Genomic DNA, 19692 nt, shown 5'->3' with positions numbered 1-19692 from the left:
CCATTGCGCGGATATTGATCAGACTATCTCAACGCTCTCAATGAGTGCCTCTCTTTTTTCGGGGAGAGTTGTTCCGCAGCGTTTTCCCCGTACAACATGCCTTTCCCCTTTTTTGTTCTTGATCAAGATTCTTGACTTTGCTATCCTTATCACCCAAGGGAAAAAGATAAAACTGGCGACTAAGCCAGCGCCTGGGGGATGGGGGGATGGTTCTTTTTTTTTTTTTTTTTTTTTTTTTTTTTCCGCGCAAGCCAAACAAGGCACCAGCCACTCGCCCACGTGAAATCGTCAGATCTGAAGGTCCCTTGCTGAGACAAGATAAAAATTGTCCGGTACTAGTCTCGGTCGACCATTAACCTCAGTGGCGCTTGTCTCTTTTTTGCTCACTCGCAGCGTCTTTCCTGCAAGATTTAATGCGGTAGTGCGACTTTCTGGACTATAAACTTACTTCGTGTACACACTCGAGGTGACAAGCTTTCGCGCCACAACAACGCCATAGGCCAGAGTGCCATGGACAGACAGACCAAGACAACTCGGGGCCCAGTAAGCAACCAAAGCAGACTATCAATGTCTATCCGTATGACTGGATCAAATACCCTCAGAGAGTTCGATCGAATTCTTAGCTCGCTTCCTAGATTTGTTTCTCCGCCTGGGCTAGCAGCACCCCAAAGAGAGAATCGACAGAGGCTTTCTCACCGAACTTGCCAACCCTTCCTCCCGCAGCTATTATCCCTTGATTGACCAACCAAGGGACTCAAAATGGTTCTGGGTGCATTGGACCGACAAAAACCAATCAGGTATTAAACACCTTAGCTTGGAAAGCCCTAATGCAAAGTACTGTAGTTCGGCTGGCAACGACTTTTACAGTACTATGTAGCACTTGGCCTAGTCGCAGGGGTGCTTTTTTTCGAGAAATGCCGCCAGCAACTGTCAGAATACCATAGCTCGTCAAATTCAGCCTTATCGATGGCCCCGTCTGCCAAAACAAAGAAAAAGAAAAAACGCCCAATCCCTGGCCGCGTAATGACGAAAACTGGCCAAAAGCCTCCCCCACAAGCCATGTTCGGCCCGCATCTACACCGAACCAGCTGTTGAGCAAGAGGCTCAAGACCTGCTATTTTCGGCTCGCTCGTCCCTGAGATACACATCTCACTACTCACCAACGTGGAAAGATGCCGCCGCCTGGACGGAGACTTCTTGATTAGCCATTATTCCCGGCCCGTCGTCGCATTGTGTGTGTGTATGGGGTTTAACACGACTGCGTACCGTAGAAGTAAGAAGTAGATGCCTTGGCTGCATCTCGCCACCGCACCAGTACCATCCTTTGGAACGTGGCCTAACCTTGGAAAAGATCAACAGCGCCAGCGCACCGGAGCAGTCCTGTACTGTACCTAGGTAGTTCCTCGAGGATCAGCTTCGGGACACCCAGGGCCCTCCAGACAACCTCGAAGCTGATAGGTGGTGACGTCTTTTGACAATATATAGCACGTTCGCAGGGGTTGTCGAGTCCAGTCGAGTCAAACGATACAAGAACAATGAGGCCATTCTCATGCCTGGCAGCCTTTGCTGCCCTGGCGTCGACCGCGGCCGCCATACCAACAGCCCAGAGCGCGGCCCCTAACGGCTTGGAAGACGCCAAGAGAAACTTTGAGAAGAATGTCTCCGGGATCACCAGGGGCAAGATGGCCAAGCTCAAAGGTGCGGCGAAAAAAGAGCGACAGGGGAAGGGCGACCATCGCAATTCCGCCATTTCCACTTGTACGGCGGCCAATGTGGCTATTGGTACAGAATAGGTAGTAAGTAGCAGACAAGGAAACCTGGCAAAAGATTTTTGGGAATCAATAAAATCAGCCAAAAAAAAAGAAAAACCCCAAACAAAGGCTGACGGTATTTTTTTTTCTATTACTTACGTCAGTGGAGATCTGACCAAGGAGGAGAGGCTTGACTATGTCAACGCTGTCAAGTGCCTCATGAAGCTCCCCGCCAAGACGCCTCAAGAAGTTGCCCCTGGAGCTAAGTCGCGTGTAGGTACGGTAAGCCTTTTTCCCCCTCTTGTTTAATACCCCAATAAAAGCCATATCACCTGCACCCCACTCTGTGATCGCGCTAACGCAGCACCCCGAGTTTTTGGCTAGTATGCCGACTTCAACGCCCTGCACATCCAAAAAGACGCTTCAAAGTCCACTACACCGGCAACTTCCAGGCGTGGCATCGATGGTTCGTCTTCAACTACGAGCGGGCTCTCGGGGAGGAGTGCGCGTACAAGGGCTACCAGCCTTACTGGGGCTGGGCCAAGCACGCCACCGCCCCTGAGAAGTTCGCCAATCTTCAATGGGCGATCCGTACAGCCTCGGCGGCAACGGCGCCGCCATCCCGCACGACGGACCCGTCATCGCACCGCCGCCCGGGATCAAAGCCCCGACCATCCAGCTACCCCCGGGTCTGGGAGGCGGGCCCGTCACCGAGGGTCCGTTTGCCAACATGACCATCACGCTCGGCCCTGTCGCTCTGACTGACGTACCACCCGGCCCCATGGGCGGCCTTGGCCACAACCCGAGGCCGTCCAAGAGGGACCTTGCAAAACAAAAAGGCAACAAATCGATCCTTCAACGCGTTAGACCGATCTGGGAAAGGACTATTACGCATACCAGCCTTGGTGGAACGAGCCTCCCAGCCCGCCTACTAGCCTTGATGACGTGCTAGATCTCGGCTATGTTGGACCATCAATCACCATCAGACAGGCCATGGACACGACCAAGGGGCCGTTATGCTACTTCTATCAATAGCAGATTTTCCAAGCCGTGGGCGTTGAATAGGGTAGGTTTGGACCTAGCAAGGAAGAATAGAAGCTGTTTGGCGTGTAACGATCAATTGTTCGACGACGTAGTAATAATACGTGGCCATACTGCATCATCATCGACAGTATCAGACAAGTGTGAAAACATTAAAATATGCTCAACTATGCCGTATGCAACCACTGCTCACTACTCGCAACTGTCCCAGACATTAAAAAAAAAAAAAAAAAACCTTATTATGCATCGTCGCCGTCGGCATCACCGCTAGGTGGCCGTCCATTTCGTACCCAAGTATCTTGGAGCGGCTTGACAGAGAGGTTAACCTTTGCCCCTGTATTCAGCCCGCCGCTCTGCACACCCAGCACCGATAGCGGTTGACTTGGAAAGATCGTAACGGTCGCTGAGTGTATCCCCCCATCCACAAAGAACTCCGCTATCGATCTGTCAATGATCGCCCTCAACGTCCAGTTTGACCCTGGCGTGGTGTCCCACACATCGGCCGTGGAGAATTTGTCGGTGAAAAAAACGTTGTCCTCAAACAGGCTTCGAGCATGACCGCGGTCTATAAAGAAGGGCCTGTCTCCCGCAAAATACATGCCAAATTTGAGTGACTCGCTCGAGTTTCCAGGGGCCGACAGAGTAAAGTTGAGAGACGCGTCGGGATTGAGCTTTTTGAACTCGAGGCCCGTGACGAGCACGTCCAGTAGGAACGCCCCAGAGTTCCAGGCCGTCATGTCGAGGGATTTGGAGTCGGCCTCTGTCAGCTCAGAGTCTCCGTCGTTGGGATTGACAGAGAGCACGGGCGCCAGGTTATATGGTTCGTCAACCATGGTCCAGCCGATCCTTGGAGCCTTTGTCAAGTAGTTTGATCGCGGCAGTGTAAGACCACCCCGCCAGCCCTCGAGCTGACCGGTTGGCGTCAGCTGTGCGTATGCCCAGTTGCTGGCCCATCCCATGTTGACGGCATTCATATTTGATGGCAGGCCCTCAAAGTACTGGGCTGCGTAGTTATCCTTGGCAAAGTCGGTGAGGCGGGTGGCGTCGTCGAAAGGAAAAAAGTGTGTGCCGTTGAAGTTGCCGGGGAAATACTGGGTTACAGAACCTCCGAGCGGTGCACCAGGCTGCACCGATACGATGAGGACGTATGCTTCGCCGATGACCGGGCCGCCGACGCCGTCTCTTATGGGCATCTTGACAAGTCCTGGGCATTCGTATTGGGCCCCCAGCAGTCCACGATTGGTGAAGTTGGACCTGGGCGTCCAGTCTTTCAGGTCGGTGCTGGTGTAGATGCCGACGGCAAATTCGTGGGAGTAGGCAACGGCCATGACCCAGTAACCTTCCATAAACTGCGAGCCCGGGGGCGGCTGGAACCAAAAGACCTTGGGATCCCGGAACTGACTGCTGGTGCCTCCTATGACTGGGTTCTTGTCATAGTACTCGAATGTGAACCCACCGTCCATCGAGTAGGCCAGGGCCTGAGTTTGAGGACCAGCAGTCCCGTCTTCCATGAACTGGGCCAAGGTCAAAATGGCGACAACCCCGTCCTTCTTCCCAGGGGGGAAGAACTTTGATGTATTGTTGACATCGACGACTATGCTACCCGAGTAGGCAAAAATAGTCTCCTCGGGAGGGAAAATGGCGATTTTCTGGTTGTTCCAGTGATAGAGATCCTGGCTCGTGGCATGGCCCCAATGCTGGTTTCCTGCGACCAGTCCTGTCGGGTTGTATTGGTAGTAGACATGCCATATACCGTTTGCGTCCCTAAACATGCCGTTCGGATCGTTCATGAAATGCTGCGGCGGTGTGAAATGCACGCGAGGCCGGAGAGGACCGCTGTAGTTGCCGGGTATTGGAACGCCTGTTGGCACGGCCGGGTTGACAAAAGGCATCACATTCTGTGCTGCCGCCACCGAGGCAGCCACAAGAACTGACCCTGTCGCAAACATGACACTGTGAGCCGGTGATAGGAGCATTTCGCTGCTGTCGGCTCGATGCCCCTCGGCGACTTCGAGTTCGGGAGCTATGCGCGGCAGAGCTGCGGTGGTTCCGGAGGGCGCTGGAACAAGATTAGCTGGGCAGGTTGGATATCTGAAGAGCAGGGCGGCAATTCCAGCGTATAGTAAACACATATTAGTCCAGACAACCCAAAGATCCAAGCTAGCTACCTTGGGTACCTTGGGTACTAGTCTAGCCCTAGAACTAGTAGGTAAGGTAAGTAGAGAAGGTACTGTGGTATGATCGTCTATATGACCTTCGGACGAATGGCGCCAAGTTTAGAAATCTCTGACCGCGACGAACCCCCAGGGTGATTCCGACGTTGCTTTGGTTAACCAATTGTTAATTGATTACCAAAACTCAAGCCTTGCTTGTTCTTAAGGAACAGCATTCTTGCGGACCCGCCGTAAAAAGGCATGTTAGATGTGCCGAAACTCTGTGTAAATGTTTCGGCACAAAGTTAAGGTGAATCGCATGGGTGGGGGAGTTTGCCATGTTCAACGACGCCTGCGAAGTAGGTGATCATCATGGATGAGAGATACGCTCTGCTTCTGTGGGTTTGCTTGACTCAACGCCAGAATCTTGCAAGAAAAGATAAAGCATATTGCAGTAGACCAAGATGCCTATGGTAGTTCCATCAGCTTGATTACCATGCTTGCGATGGTCAGAAACATTCCGAGCTTTGCCATAGCTGGGTTTTGAAGCAGTTGCATCTTTGGGCTGAAAACTTTCCTTCTGGAAACGAGATGGGATGCAATCGGATGAGAGCATGAAATGCAATGCTGGCGCGCTAAATACCAGCTGATCAGCTGCACACGAATTGCGAGAAAAACGATATCGGCACAAGGAAGCAAATTATGATAGAATGCTGTGGATACCACAACAAGGGTCCATCAAGCTACCATCCTTGCCTCCCTAGGCACTGATGAAGTCTGGATTCAGTTCCAGATCCAAGTCCGACCAAACAAATCACGGCTTCCATCCTTTACGGCATTAACACTGGGTCCCAGGACTCCGTACACACACCTTCCACAACGGAAAGTCGCGTCAAGAAAAAAAAAACGCGAAAAGCTATTCTTGCAGTAATAGCCAGGAGGTAGCAAGTAGCTACCTTAGGTAGGTAGGTAGGTAGGTAGGTAGTTACCTAGGCGACCAGGGTACCACCTTATGTAGGCAGGCGGGGTCAAGCCGGTATGTAGGTGCATAAAGTAGTGACGTACTACGTACCCCATCTACTTTCTACTCTGAAGCACTCTAGTGTGCCAAATAAGGCGTAGCAGACATCAATTACGGTAGGTGCATGTATCTATTGTACCTTGTCATTTAACATATATGTACTGTAGATTCTGTCCATCCAAACCCCCTGTAAGATAAATACATTTGAAGCGCGTCTCGTGATGATCTCCTCTCCCATCCAACACCCACTTACTTTCAAGTGCTCTGAGATAGGTTCCGAAGGTTCCACATTCCATTCATGAAGACGGAATTTCTTGAGGCTGGGCGCTGATGTTTGCCCAGACTCATTGAGGATCACAACCCCACCAACTTACCTTAGCTAGGTAGGTAGGTAGGTAGCTGTCAAAAGAGTGACGGTCACTTTTGTTGATCTAATCGTGTCTTTCCCCTCACACAATCCACCCCCCAGACGTAGGCAAAGTAAGTTGCTGAAGAATCTAAACCGACCAGGCTGGCAACCGGGTCCGTTATTCATAGAACACGCTGGGTTTCGTTCGTTTCTATTTAGTCCCAAAACGATCAATTCTTCACGATGGGCATCAACAACCCTCTCCCGTCGTCCATGGCGTGTAAGTCATTTGACCTTGTCGTTGCCTGCACTTCCGAGAATGCCGGCCATCCGGCAACCATGTTCACCACCAACATTTGCTCGATGTTTTGCCATAATTTAACGCAACCAAAATAACGCGGGCGTCAAACTGATTCAGACTTTCATCGGATTTGATCTTTAGCGGAGTGCAAGAAATGCGGCAAGATTTTGGCGTCTTTTATCGACCCGCGCCAAGCGTATGGTCCAGACAAGGTCATACCGCCACACATTTTAGCAGAGGCTAAGGCAAGTTTTTATTCAAGTCGCGTCAGCACGAAAACATAAGAAGTGATCGTCGCTGTCCTCCAAGCAACGTACCAGACACGACTAACTCTGCATCACGTTGACACAACAAAGGGACTCGCCATCCTCACCGTCATCAAGGCTGGGTTCGTGGGAAGCGCCCGGTTCGGCAGCGGCCTGGTGATCGCCCGCCTGCCAGATGGCTCGTGGAGCGCACCGAGCGCCATCGCGACGGGCGGCGCCGGCGTGGGCGGCCAGATCGGCTTCGAGCTGACCGACTTTGTCTTCATACTGAACGATGCCGCCGCCGTCAAAACCTTCAGCCAGAGCGGTAGCCTGACCCTCGGCGGCAACGTCTCCATCGCCGCCGGGCCTGTTGGCCGAAACGCCGAGGCCGCCGGTGCCGCCAGTCTGCGAAGTGTCGCTGGAATCTTCAGCTACTCCAAGACCAAAGGTCTGTTTGCCGGCGTTTCGCTCGAGGGCTCCGCTATCGTCGAGCGCAAGGACGCAAATACCAAGATGTACGGTCGCCCCGTCAGTGCGCAGGAGCTTCTGACCGGTGGCGAGCGGGCTCCCCCGGCCGCCGCTCCGCTCATCAACATCCTCACCTCGCGCGCCTTCAGTGGCGCCGGCCGCAGCGGGTCCTTCAACGACGGCATGTACAACGATACCCCTCAGTACGACAGCCACCGCGACCACGTCGTCTGGGAGGGCCGGAGGGGAAGCGCGTACGGGGAGACACCATCGACGAGAGATGCGGGAGCAGGCGCCAGCGAGTTTGGTGCGCCCAAGCGTTCAGCCACATGGCAGCACGATACGTATAATAACAACGATGGATACCAGTCTCCCCGATTCGGCGCGGCCGGAATATCAAGGTCGAACACCGTCAACGATGCGAGGACCACGTCGGCATTTGGTGCCCCGGCTGCTGGTGGTGTCGCCGGGTCTCGTGGACCAAAACCTCCGGTTGCTCCAAAGCCCAATTTTTCCAACAAGCAAGCAATGCTCCAAAAGAACCAGGCCGTAGCCCTGTTCACTTTCGAAGCCGACCAACCGGGAGACCTTGGTTTCAAGAAGGGTGAGATCATCACAGTGGTCAAGAAGACGGACAGTGATAACGATTGGTGGTAGGTCCCGGCCCCTATCTCGTGGAGGCGCAAAAGAAAAGAATCGCAATTATGCTAATACTTTTTGCTTTGCTTTCTCATTCGAACAGGACTGGCATGATAGGTACCAGGCATGGTACTTTCCCAAGTAATTATGTCAAGATGCAATCGTGAGGAACAAGCTTTCTCTCCACTGCGGCAAGCTGGAACGGAGGTATACTAGGATCTGAGATGCATTTCTCCTACTTTAGCGTTTTTTTTTCCTCAACTCACACTTTCGGAGCACGCCGAGTTGTTCCTTGACGATGTTACTTGCATATAAATCTTGATGATAACGCCTCTCATAGTTACTTAAGCACGGTCACCGTTACCCGACGTCTGAACGGAGACTAGAAAAAGGACTGCTCTAAGATATTAATTGATCGTTCAGATTATATATATATAAAGACATAAGCACCGCCCCAGCTTCCCTGTTTAATGATATAAAACCACTTTCGCGTTGTATGATTGTAGTCTTTTGCCTCTTAAACTAACATGATCGCAAGCATGACTGGAGACTTTTTTTTCAACTCGACGAGACGGACAAACAGAACAAAACAGAGACACGATATCCCCAAATAAAATCTGCACGGAGAAATCCTGATCCTGTCAACCAAAAAAAAAAAAGACCTAGTGTGCTTTCTATAAAGCGCTAGCGCACCCCATGATCATGAATCAAAACATAACTCTGTCCGAAATAAGCCTATGAGGAGAACTCAGGAAAGGGTCCTCGTTCCGTCTGGCAAAGAAAACACGGAGAAACCGCTGGAAGATATTCATCCCAACCAACCAACCATCGATCAAAATATAGAGTAAAGAAGTAAAAGTAAAAGAGAGGATAAGAGTACGAACGAGAACGAAATACATCAAGCAAACCCAAATCCCTGGGCATTCCCGAGCGCCATGCAAAGTCTCTCCCGCAAAACCTCCTTATCACGATATTGCGGCAATAGTAGAATTCCATAGCAAGTGTACGCGGTTGGTAGATGGCCGCCCTCGTCCTCCTCGCCATTGCGCTGGATCACAAACTGCAGGTTTTTAAGCCCGCCAACGGGGACCCGGTCCGAGGCCGTGACGAACTCGAGCAGCTTGCGCCGCATGCTGTCGTCGAATTTGCGCACAACAGACCAAAAGTCCCTAACGGTCCGGTGAGAAGCGTCCCACCCGACGTACCTGGCATGACGCCGCAGCTCAGCCACATCAATGTCTTGCACGCCTTCAACTATGGACCGAAGCAGGCGCGGCGCCAGTAGTGTGAGAGGCTTGGTGCCCAGACAAGTCCGGAAACCCCGTGCAAAGGCCTCAAACTGAGGACGCACGCTGACATCTGTCAAGTATCGAACGTAGTCGGCCACATATGCGTTGCGGTTGTCACGCGTCACCGCTGGTGCGTCCGAAGGGTTACCTTCGTGCAGTGGGGGCGCCGGTGCCGTACCTGAGGACCACGAAGACGACAGCGCGGTGCCGCCAAACGCATACTTGCTCGGGAAACACGGCCATTGCGCGTCCTGGTCGCTCTCCATCTGGCGAGATACTGGTTGCCCAAACATGGACACCGAGAACTCATAGGTCAACGAGAAAACATCCTCCACTGAGCCTGCACTTTCGTCCCAATCGAGAAGTGTGGTGAGACCACTGGCCAGCTCCGGCCAACCGTCCGAAATGTGGTGTAGGTCCGTGACCGGTTCTCCAAGCAGTTTACAATATAGGGCCTCAGGGAATGTAACCGGAAGTGTGAGGCCGTTATAGACGGCTAAAGAAAAGAGAAGGCCGATTAGCTCAAACTTCCAGTCGGGCTCGGGTGACCCTGGGTGAAACCAAGTCATCTTGGTCCTTTCGTCAACTGTAAAGAGCCCGTAGTCAGGGTTGAGCGCCTCGGCCATGACCATGCGGAAGAATTCTTGCTGGACGCCACCAGAGTCGAAACCTTCCTCCCCATTCCCCTCGCCGAGCCTTACTTTCAATGGCCGTAACAGCTCGCGTTCTTCCCTTCGCCATAGCTGATCAAAAGTATCCTCCAATACACGTTCTCTGCTTATGCTGAGGACCAAATATTTGGACGAAGCGGCCTTCAACATATCCTGGAGCACATTTTTGTGATGGGGGTTGATGATGAGATTGCCTCGAGGTGGAACTATAGCGCTTATTCTGTCGTGCAAAGAGTTCGATTCCTCAAACGACCGACTCATGCGCGAAAAGTTGATGGATCTGAAATACGAGACGAGTTTTGATGAGCTGAACATAAATGGGAAGTCCAGGAGGTGGCGCTTCTGTCGAGTCGAGGTGAAGGACAACCAAGAGACAGGAACGTCTACTTCGTCGAGCCGATCAGCAAAATAGTCGGCACGAAACTGACTGTCAGCCAGGACAAGCAGACGTCTCTTTTCATCTGTTCTCGTTGGGCAAAGTCAGTAAGAGTGGAGCCCTAAATTTGTTAGTGGTTTAGAGATGCAAAAGCATCGAGAACTCACGCATAGCCTTGAGAAGTGCCAGAGCGCCGCCGAAAGGCCCATCTCCTGGAACTATAGGCTGCCCATCCCACTCATGAAGCATGACGTTCCTGGCCCAATCAAGGAGTAGAGTAGGGGCCCTGATCTCGTGGACGGCTCGACTCGGGATGCTGAAATGCAGCATGTACATGGTATCGGCATTCAGAAAGTCTAGTTGCTGAAAAAGAGGTTCAAGAACGTCGGGCAGGTCCGGCGACTCGCCGTCCATAGTAGAATCAATGTCCATTGCAGCCATATCCTTGAAGTAATTCCGAGTAGTGATGGCCGCGAAGAGTCGCCTAGCTAGCCGTATGGCGAGGTCATTTGCGAAAGCGTCGTTATATGCTAAACACAATTGAGTGGACGGTCGAGAAACCGTGCCCGTCCTCGCCAGGATCAGGCCATGTGCTCGAATGCGAGACATATCTTGTAGTTCCTCCTTCGAGAATGTCAAGGGAGCCACCGCAATCAATAGATGCATGCAAATAGACAACAGCATCCCTGCTTCATCATCGGTGAGCGAAGTCTCCTGCTTGGGAAAGAGTCTGGCTGTTGGTGAGCGCAGAGACTGGACAGACTTGGGGGGTACAAAAAGTGCCTCGGCAGCTATCCAGAGACTATGTATTACGACTGTTGGGGCGACCCGGCTCATCCTCAACATGCAATACCACAAAGTTTGGGAGTCGAATAATTGTCCCTTCTTGGTAAAAGACCTGATGAGGCGCCGGGGATCGCTCAGTACGTAGAAGAAGCTTTGCTCGATGAACATCATCCATCGAAGCAGCATGTCTGAAGGATACGGCCCAGGGGGAAGCTGTTTCCTTTGCATGAGTTTGCCGTTATGAGAGATGCCCTCTCGGACTGAGTCATGACGACACACATAACGAGGTTCGAAGAGGTGCGATTCGGCAGTGCTGTCATCCTGTAGTATATCGCAAAACATGTCGATGATCTCAGGGTTGAGCCGCGATAAAGATTGGGGCAAAAATCGGCTGTAGGCACGCTCAAAGCCGTTGTCGATGTCGCAGGGCGAAACTTCTCGGCACGATCTTTCTGAGCTAGAGAGTCCTCCAGGAGAGCATGTTGTAGGGTCGATCCCCTCGCGTTTCCTGTCATTAGTGTCGCTGGGATTCCTGTAGCCTGGCTTTGGCCTATTCTCTGCCGTGTTGGTTTTTGGTGGTGGCATCGTTTCCAAAGGCACACCTCCAAAAATCCCCGTGTTAGACAGCTGGGAGATGGGCCGCGGTATAGTTGCGTTGCCAGGTTTAAGGTTCGGCCTAGATCCCTTCTCCTGAGAAATACCATTCAGAAGAGGAGAAATCAAGGTCGTCGGGAACAGCTCGTCTGCTCCAGCCTGCTCGGAAGGAAAAGTATCGATCGAGAGATTACGCTTCGGCTTCGTGGAAGGAGTGCGAACTCTAGCGTTCGAATTTTGGCGCTGACCGCAAGGGCGCGAAGGCACAGAGTGACCATTGGTGACCGCCCTCTCAGGTCTCAACGCATCCCCATTCGCCCCGCGCACCTGTTGCTGTTCGGAGGGACATTGGTCGTCGACCTGATTTGGTGATGAAGTGTTGGAGGTGTGGGATGATCCATTAGATGATGAAGATGCGGATGACGAGACTGACCCTGGGGCAGAAACCAAACCCGTTTCCAGGGTTTCCGTTTCGTGGTCCCCATGGATCCGAGGCGAACTTCCAGACCCAAGTTCTGCTGTTTCTGTGACCTTGTCTACTAGGGGACCTGAGGTTTTCGATTGGTCCACCGGTACGTTGCCCTCAGCTGCGGCTTCCACAGCATGCCCTCCTTCATAGTCCTTTGCTTTCCTAGATAACTCCTCCAGACCTGCTGGCGTAAGCCATTCCAACATCTTGAAAGCAACAGTTCCAAACATGTTGGCTGCAAAAGATCTGTAATCTTTACTGACGTGCCTCTCGGTCATCGTAACATGCGTTGAAGCCTGAGTTCCGCCGTGCGTTAAGTCGCTACTCGCATCGTTTTCTGATGCCTTTTCTCGTGATGAGCTAGATCTCCTCTGATGCCTTGTTGACTGAGCCGTCGAACCAGAACCTGAGCTTGCGGGCAGCTTCGACGGGGTAGGGCGAGGATGTTGATTCGAGACCTTTGAGAATATCAAAGAATTCAGAGCAGCCGGAGGGGTCTTGGGCGAACGAAGAGTCGGGCACAGGGCGGCGTCGGCGTTGTCTTGGCTTGCCAGAAATACTGCTATCGTCCTCGCGCTCGTCGTGTTGTAGCGCCTAAGGGGTGCTCGGCCAACTGTCCTCCTACGGCAGCTGAAGCATGTCGGAGTATTACAAGTAGTTGAGCCACAGCCATCGCGCAGCTGTACTACGAATCTACATGAATTGCAGACCCACGCATTAGCACACCATGGTCAGAGGGTACAATCAAAATGCAGACATACGTACTTTTGAACAAGGAGCTGAAAATTGTGACGGCGGCTGGCGCGGTGGATGGTGTAAACCCTTTTGGGATTCTCAACGTCCTCTACCAGGTCTTCCAGAACGGACGGAGCATCGCGAGGTAGCCGCGGAAAGGCGGCATGCTCCCAGAGCCCCACGAATATCTCGGCTTCGATGGGATCTTGGGCGTCGGATGATCGGCGGTGGGTGTCTCTGGTCATGACGATCGAGTCTTGGTCGGCTTGTAGAGTCAGAGCAATCCCTCAGGGTCTGGGGATGCTATCTGCCAGGCGAGGGCCTTTGGAAGTATCGAAAATGTTTTGCCGCATCAAAAGTCGTGATCGCAAGGAAATCGGTACATCTGTGATGGTTGGAAGGCGAATGTTTTCGAGTCCGTTTGCGGAGAACGTTGCGCGATGTAGCGGCAATCTCGGCCTGTTGGTTGTATTGCGGATTGGCGCAAATTGTTGCGTCGGATTACAACGAGGTGCCTTGACGATTATTACAGGGCGGGAGATAATGTTGTCCAAGGTCAGGTAAGCTACCTATGTTAGAATAAGGTAGCAGGTAAGCAAGGTAAGGATAGGTAAGGTACCTAGGTAGGTAGGTAGGTAGGTAGGTAGTTAAGGTAGGTTGTAGGCAGGTTTTTTTTTGGTGGTGGCGATGACTGATGTGAATCAATAGACGGATTCAGCCGCGCACGACACGATGGCAGCAGCAGCAGGCAGGCACGTTGTGGTGGATTGAGTGGAACGCTGTTCTTGCCGGGGCCGGTCACGTACGTACAGTACCACTGACGACTAGTTCTAGTGCTAGGCCCAGTTTCAGAATGCAACAGCTTGCAGTGTCTACCTGCAACCAACAGTCAATGAACGTATTTTGTGCACACGAGATTTTTTACGGTATCTCATACTAAAGTTAAAATCAACGTCACAAAAAATGTAAAAACATGAAAACAATTGCTACTTCGAGAGGGGAAAAGTATGGGCAGAAAATTTAGATCACTGTTGTCTACCGGTAAGTCTCGCGCAAGATGCAAGTCGTTCTTGGCGGCGCTTAGACAAACCATTGCATTGCTTCTGGGCGCTGTTGGCGATGGACGGGCCATGTCGGTGTCAGGCGCACCTTTTGAACCCTGGACAAGACGAATTACTTCGTAGTTACATGCATATCAAATGATATTATCTTGGTCACCTAAGCAGACTGGACGTGTACTTTGGGTACATACAGACATTGACTGGTACGTACTTAAGTAGTAAATTTGTGCTGGGTTTCATGCACAAAGCCCAAACAGACCGCAAGCATCTCCCAGCCAGTAAATCATTCAATAAGTCCCTACCAACGACAAACATCTTTTCGGCGCTAACTTGGCCGCGCAGCTGATGAAACCATGAATCCATTTGGAATCGAATTGCCATTTAAGGCAGCATGTAGTTTACCTAAGGCAGGTAGCTCGTCTTCGGCACGTGTTGTTGACCGTCGCTACTAGTAAAGACTTGCTGATATATTGAAGCATGATGAATGACACAGAACGGGGAATAATATCTTTGAATGAGTTGGCACATCATACTGTAAGCACATGCTTTCTACTATAGCTTGTAAATCAAAATTAAGACGTTTGGCCAGGGGCGAAAAAAGAGTGCGTATTTATCAGCCGGATAAAACATTGTGACGTAGACCCTTTGTCATCCATTGTACCGCTATAGTAGGTAAGGTAATTAATGAATACCTATACAAAGTTTAAGCCCCCCACTAGGACCGAGCCCTTTGGTTTACGATCCGACTTTGCGACCACTTTGGTGGCTGTTGACGGGTTGTGACGGGTTGTTTTCTTCTTCCTTTGGCAGTTTGCATAACGTACTTCAATTTTAAATTCGCAGTCTAGTCTGTCTATTGAATTTGACTTATCTTTCACCAACAAGGCTGTCGGTCCAATCATTCAGTCTCGACAAGATTCCGGTTTGCTAAGTCTGTGGTTTGGCATTTTCCCCATCGCAAATAGGAAATTTCCATACCTACCAAATTCAGAAATACCTTGACAAGAAAAAGTAGCCCCCCCCCCCCCACAATTCGCCTTTCGCCCCTACCGAATTTGTGACTCGAAGTCCCCTCACTTGGAACCCCCCTCTTCTCATCAACAACTTTTATTTTTTTTCATCAACACAACTCTAGGTATCTGTTGAAGGGGTCTTATCTCCTTCGCCTGCTGCCTTGAACACAATCTTTTTTTTCGGAACAGCTGCGAAATTTGAATATTCGTTTAGACACAACAACTCAAGAGTACCCCGCCCTCATCATGGCGACGATAGCAGCCGCTCGCGGCGGTCCCGATCCTGGGGATGCCTCGGGCATTAGTGCCTCGGGTGCCCCGGCGAGCCACCCGTATACCTGCAATACGTGCCACGTTGCTTTCAGAAATATCGATCTTCAGAAAAACCACATGAAGGGAGATTGGCACCGGTACAACCTGAAGCGCCGTGTCGCATCCCTGCCCCCGATTTCCTCAGAGATCTTCAACGAAAAAGTCCTCCAGGCGCGCGCGGCCACTACAGCACAGGCAGACAAAGTCGGGTTCGAGCGTGCCTGCGAAGTCTGTCAAAAGACGTATTACAGCGAGAACTCATTTCAGAACCACATCGGCAGCCAGAAGCATAAGGCACGCGAGGCGGCACGTGCTTCCAAGGATGGTCGTGCGTTCGACGAAGCGAGCTCTGTTATCAGCTCTACCTTTTCCCTTGGAGAGCCAATCCCAGATAATACCAACAAGAGCAAGGTTGATCTGGACTCCGACGCTGAAGAGGAATTCAGCCAGATGGTCGAGGGCCTCAAAACAACAAAGATCAACGGCAGTGATGAGCGTACCTCTCCACTGAAGCGACCCTCAAACCCTCACCTCTCCAAGGCAGAACACACATTATCTGAACAGGCGGATGAGGATTCTGGAACTGCAACCCCGGTTGAGCCGACCAAGCCCGAAGCTGCACCACCCAACAACATCAAAGCCTGTCTGTTCTGCAACTACGAGTCTCCTACCAGTCGCCTCAACGCTACCCACATGGAGCGCATACATGGCATGTTCATACCCGAGAAGGATTATCTTGTCAACCTTGATGGGCTTATAGAAGCATTGGAGTATCGGGTGCGGGAACTCAACGAGTGCTTGTACTGCGCCAAAGTCAAAGCCAATGTCTTCGCTGTTCAGACTCACATGCGCGACACTAGTCACTGCAAGATCCCCTATTCCACAGAGGATGAACAGCTGGAGATTGGCGAGTTTTATGATTTCAGGAGCACATACTCCGACGGCGAGGGATCGGATACTGAGGACGATGACGATGTTCCTCGCTCAGGTGGGGCCAAACTGGGTGCCAAGCGAATCACCACTGTGAAGGGCGAAGATGGCGACGAAGTCATGGAGGACGGAGATGGATGGGAGACAGACAGTTCAGCCTCCTCCCTGGACTCGGAGAACCTGACTGCTGTGCCTGCCGAGAAGCACTATCACCAATACGAGAGACTCGAGCGCCACCCGCATCATAGCACAACCGACCCGCGTGGGCACCACCAAAAAGATGGTTGGCATTCGCATGCGCACAAGCATACCCATGCCGCGTTTTATGACGAATACGAACTGCACCTTCCCAACGGTAAACATGTTGGACACCGTGCCCACAACCGCTACTACCGACAGAACCTGCGCGACCGGCCTGTCACGGAAGAGGAGCGGGCCGAACGCCTCGCCCTCGAGCAGGGTCGCGCTGGTAGCCCAGATGAGATGGATGTTGATGGTCTCAACCGGCTCGCCCGCCGCAACGGCTCCAACTACCGTGCCCTCATCACCCGAGCGACTGGCGGTCAAGCACTGGCCGGCGTGTCAAAGGTTAAGATCAAGGAGGTGCAAAGGTCGGAGCAACGCGGTCGCAAGACCGAAGCTCACCATCGTGGAAGGATGGAGTGGAAGACGAACAAGGCAGCCAACCACCAGGAGCACTTCCATTACTCGAAGCTTGGTGGCTGAACGGTGTGCGTACTTATTGGTCTATTTTCGGACTTATCTTTCTTTTCCTTTTTTGATGTGCATTTGGATGGTTGCTTTCATTTGGTGTCAATGGGGGATTTTTTTTAAAAAAAAACAAACATCGTGGGTGCAAAGCAGAGACGGTTTTTTGGCCGAAGATATGTTGTTCTTTTGATGGGCCTTGGGAATGCTTTGGCGACTGGTGGTGTCCCGGAAAATGACTTACATGACAACGGAGGAAAGGCTGTTCTTTTTTTACGCAAAAATAGATCGGGCATGATTTCTATGAAAATAAAAATAAAAAAATAAAAAGAAGCTGCCGTGTGCCGTACTCCATGTTTTTGTCCGCCTTTCAGCCAGTCATACCGGGAGTAGTAAGTGGAGCCATAAGATGAACTGAGGTTACAATCACCGCCACGGGGAGCGTGTATGGACGGGTATAGATCACATCACTAGTCGCGCAGCATGCCCGGTGCTCACTTCCGATAGTCCTCAACCGTTTTGCTCATTTATACCGTCTATCTTTTCCTGGTATCTCGAAAAACGCCAACTTGGAGCCCATAAAACCATAGTCGACATTTATCCGCTTAGAAATCCTCCTCGCCGGATCCAGAAACGATAACGTTGTTAACCTTGAGCACCATACGGCACAGCTGAGTGGCAAGCATAAGCTGTTGCTTCTTGCCAATGAGAGGATCAATGACGAATGCATCCTTCATGTTGTTGTTGCCACGGCCCATGCAGTCAACACCAAGACGTCCGCGGCCACCCGAAGACTTGACCTGCTGCGACTTGACCTCGGCCAGCGTAGCAATTGGGTTCAGACCGCTGTTCTCGGCAAGTGTCATGGGCACCGTGTCAAGGGCCTCGGCGAAAGCGCGCATCGCGTACTGCTCCAGACCGGGCGTCTTGACAGCAGCATCCTCAACCGCCAAACTGCAGGCAATTTCGGCAGCGCCACCACCATAAACAACTCGGTTATCACGAACGAGGTTTCGGACGACGCATAGAGCATCATGCAATGAGCGGCGGGCCTCGTCGATGATCTGGACTGGTGTTAGTCATCAAAAGACTGTGCTATTCAGTGGTCCAATATTACTTACCATCTTGTTGCTTCCCCTGACAAAGACAGTAACAGCCCGGGTGTTTGCGCACTCCTCAATGACCAACATCTTCTCCCTCGTCGTGCCAAAGGTCATCTCGCGCACGACACCTGCAGTACCAAGCTTCTCTGGCTTGAGGTCCTCGAAGCGAGGAACTATCCTGCCGTTGGTTGCGATCGCAATCAACTCTATCTCGGGACCGCCAACCCACCGAACAGCTGGAAGCTCGTTCTGTAGCAGCAGATGGTTGGCCTCATCATCAAAGCCCCATTGGCAAATCGCGAGGTTGGCTCCCGTATCTTTGATCTGCTGAATCATCTCGATGAACTTTTCCCTCTCGTAGTTCTGGAGTTTCTTGAACTCCTCGACTGACGAGATCTCCAGCTTGTGCTTAGTCTTTGGTTTCGGGGGCTCAAAAGCGCATGTCAAGATAGCAATCTTGGCATCCCGGACCTCTGATGGCATTTGGGGGTGTGAAAAGTCTTTGTCGATAATAACGCCCTTGACCAAAAGAGTGTCCTCGAGTGAGCCTCCGACCTTGCCGTCCACCTTGATAAGTTCAAAGTCGACGTCTTTTCTTTCCAAATCTGCCACGGATAGCACGGCATCTACCGCAATGTTGGCGAACTGGTCATGGGCCTTTGACACGATCTTGCTTCCTAAACTTGTCCGTGCGACCTTGACCAGGTTCTCTGTCGAGTCCTTGCTGAATTCTATAACGTCCGAGATGGCATCCAACTCCGCGACCGCGATATCACAAGCTTGGTCGTAGCCGTCGGCAATACGGATGGGGTGAATGCCCTTGTCGATGAGCTCAGCTGCCTGCTCCAAAAGCGCGCCCGCCAGCACAACAACACCCGTTGTGCCGTCGCCGATCTCGTCATCCTGCGACTTGGACAGCTCAACCAGAAGCTTGGCAACGTGGTTGGTGATCTCCATTTGCTGCAGGATCGTTGCACCGTCGTTGGTTACGGTAATGTCGCCATCGGGAGAAATGAGGATCTTGTCCAAGCCGCGAGGTCCCAGTGAAGACTTTACAATGTTTGCCACTGTCCTAGCAGCTAGAATGTGTGACTTGACCGCCTCGTTTCCATATTGCCTCTTCTTCTTTCCTTGACTGTATCGGGTAGAGCTTGGTTAGCTTCATGAGCTTTGTGGTGCTGCGGGGCGACCGGTATGAAGAAGCTTGGTGGCGCGCATACTCTCTAACGACAATGAATGGCCGACCCTGCTCATCTTTCATCACCGCCGCTGTCGGTTGGAGTCGTAGTTAGCTCAGACTTGTCCTGCGCCGAATAGTCGGTGGCTCGTACCATTCGAGAGATCAAGATCTGCAAAGTCGGTCAGTATAACAAACTTTTTTCAGCAAAGGTATGCAGTTTTGACATTAAAAGCTTACTCATCGCCATCTTGAAAGCTGTAAAAGGCTGCCCTGGCCGCTTGCAAAGGAGTTGTCAAGGTTGCGCTTTGCTTTGGCGAATATTCCCCGACTCTCAAGTGGGCAAACAACGGCCTCAAAAAATAAATGTTGTTTCCCTGCATGGCATCCGCCCATCGCGGCGGGCGCAAGCTCAAATTGGTACCGCGGGGAGGTCGCCACCTGATTGGACCAGGCCGGCGAAACGTACCTCCGCCCTAACCCCTGGCTGGAGCTAC

At 51.8% G+C, this 19692-nt stretch overlaps 6 protein-coding genes across 6 annotated transcripts; 3 read left to right on the top strand and 3 right to left on the bottom strand.

Annotated features, from left to right (window-relative positions):
• Nucleotides 1-1455: 1455 nt before the first annotated feature.
• Nucleotides 1456-2703, top strand: MGG_02508 (uncharacterized protein; the record flags this gene model as incomplete). Its single annotated transcript, XM_003709267.1, has 4 exons — nt 1456-1698; nt 1921-2028; nt 2136-2316; nt 2349-2703. The coding sequence occupies exons 1-4, from the start codon at nt 1536-1538 to the stop codon at nt 2701-2703; spliced, it is 807 nt and encodes a 268-aa protein (XP_003709315.1). The 5' UTR covers nt 1456-1535.
• Nucleotides 2704-2805: 102 nt separating this feature from the next.
• Nucleotides 2806-5615, bottom strand: MGG_02507 (inulinase). The gene has a single exon (XM_003709266.1). The coding sequence runs from the start codon at nt 4922-4924 to the stop codon at nt 3032-3034; it is 1893 nt and encodes a 630-aa protein (XP_003709314.1). The 5' UTR covers nt 4925-5615; the 3' UTR covers nt 2806-3031.
• A 560-nt stretch (nt 5616-6175) lies between these two features.
• Nucleotides 6176-8423, top strand: MGG_02506 (uncharacterized protein). The gene is made up of 4 exons (XM_003709265.1): nt 6176-6595; nt 6758-6861; nt 6973-7985; nt 8075-8423. Exons 1-4 carry the CDS (start codon nt 6559-6561, stop codon nt 8136-8138), a joined length of 1218 nt encoding a protein of 405 aa, XP_003709313.1. The 5' UTR covers nt 6176-6558; the 3' UTR covers nt 8139-8423.
• MGG_11888 (uncharacterized protein) lies at nt 8365-13568 on the bottom strand. The gene is made up of 3 exons (XM_003709264.1): nt 12922-13568; nt 10475-12849; nt 8365-10392 (listed from the first exon to the last, which is right to left on the bottom strand). Exons 1-3 carry the CDS (start codon nt 13134-13136, stop codon nt 8870-8872), a joined length of 4113 nt encoding a protein of 1370 aa, XP_003709312.1. The 5' UTR covers nt 13137-13568; the 3' UTR covers nt 8365-8869.
• Nucleotides 13569-15002: 1434 nt separating this feature from the next.
• On the top strand, nt 15003-17253 carry MGG_02505 (pre-60S factor REI1). Its single transcript, XM_003709263.1, has one exon. It carries the CDS (start codon nt 15212-15214, stop codon nt 16931-16933), a length of 1722 nt encoding a protein of 573 aa, XP_003709311.1. The 5' UTR covers nt 15003-15211; the 3' UTR covers nt 16934-17253.
• Nucleotides 16875-19577, bottom strand: MGG_11889 (T-complex protein 1 subunit epsilon). Its single transcript, XM_003709262.1, has 5 exons — nt 19436-19577; nt 19350-19367; nt 19239-19287; nt 18037-19153; nt 16875-17979 (listed from the first exon to the last, which is right to left on the bottom strand). Exons 1-5 carry the CDS (start codon nt 19443-19445, stop codon nt 17521-17523), a joined length of 1653 nt encoding a protein of 550 aa, XP_003709310.1. The 5' UTR covers nt 19446-19577; the 3' UTR covers nt 16875-17520.
• Nucleotides 19578-19692: the final 115 nt, after the last annotated feature.

The sequence above is a fragment of the Pyricularia oryzae genome, chromosome 1 (assembly GCF_000002495.2).
Source record: "Pyricularia oryzae 70-15 chromosome 1, whole genome shotgun sequence".
In the NCBI taxonomy this organism is placed as follows: domain Eukaryota; kingdom Fungi; phylum Ascomycota; class Sordariomycetes; order Magnaporthales; family Pyriculariaceae; genus Pyricularia; species Pyricularia oryzae.
This window is presented reverse-complemented; position numbering and strand designations above follow the sequence as displayed.

Coding starts and splice junctions, on each gene's coding strand:
- MGG_02507 (XM_003709266.1), bottom strand. CDS start 4,924: ATGTGTTTACTATACGCTGGAATTGCCGCCCTGCTCTTCAGATATCCA.
- MGG_02506 (XM_003709265.1), top strand. CDS start 6,559: ATGGGCATCAACAACCCTCTCCCGTCGTCCATGGCGT. Junction 6,596..6,757: donor TCTCCCGTCGTCCATGGCGT/GTAAGTCATTTG, acceptor TTTGATCTTTAG/CGGAGTGCAAGAAATGCGGC. Junction 7,986..8,074: donor GACAGTGATAACGATTGGTG/GTAGGTCCCGGC, acceptor TCATTCGAACAG/GACTGGCATGATAGGTACCA.
- MGG_11888 (XM_003709264.1), bottom strand. CDS start 13,136: ATGACCAGAGACACCCACCGCCGATCATCCGACGCCCAAGATCCCATC. Junction 12,850..12,921: donor TTTCAGCTCCTTGTTCAAAA/GTACGTATGTCT, acceptor CAATTCATGTAG/ATTCGTAGTACAGCTGCGCG. Junction 10,393..10,474: donor GGCACTTCTCAAGGCTATGC/GTGAGTTCTCGA, acceptor CAACGAGAACAG/ATGAAAAGAGACGTCTGCTT.
- MGG_02505 (XM_003709263.1), top strand. CDS start 15,212: ATGGCGACGATAGCAGCCGCTCGCGGCGGTCCCGATCCTGGGGATGCC.
- MGG_11889 (XM_003709262.1), bottom strand. Junction 19,154..19,238: donor CCATTCATTGTCGTTAGAGA/GTATGCGCGCCA, acceptor TACCCGATACAG/TCAAGGAAAGAAGAAGAGGC. Junction 17,980..18,036: donor TCAGGGGAAGCAACAAGATG/GTAAGTAATATT, acceptor ACACCAGTCCAG/ATCATCGACGAGGCCCGCCG.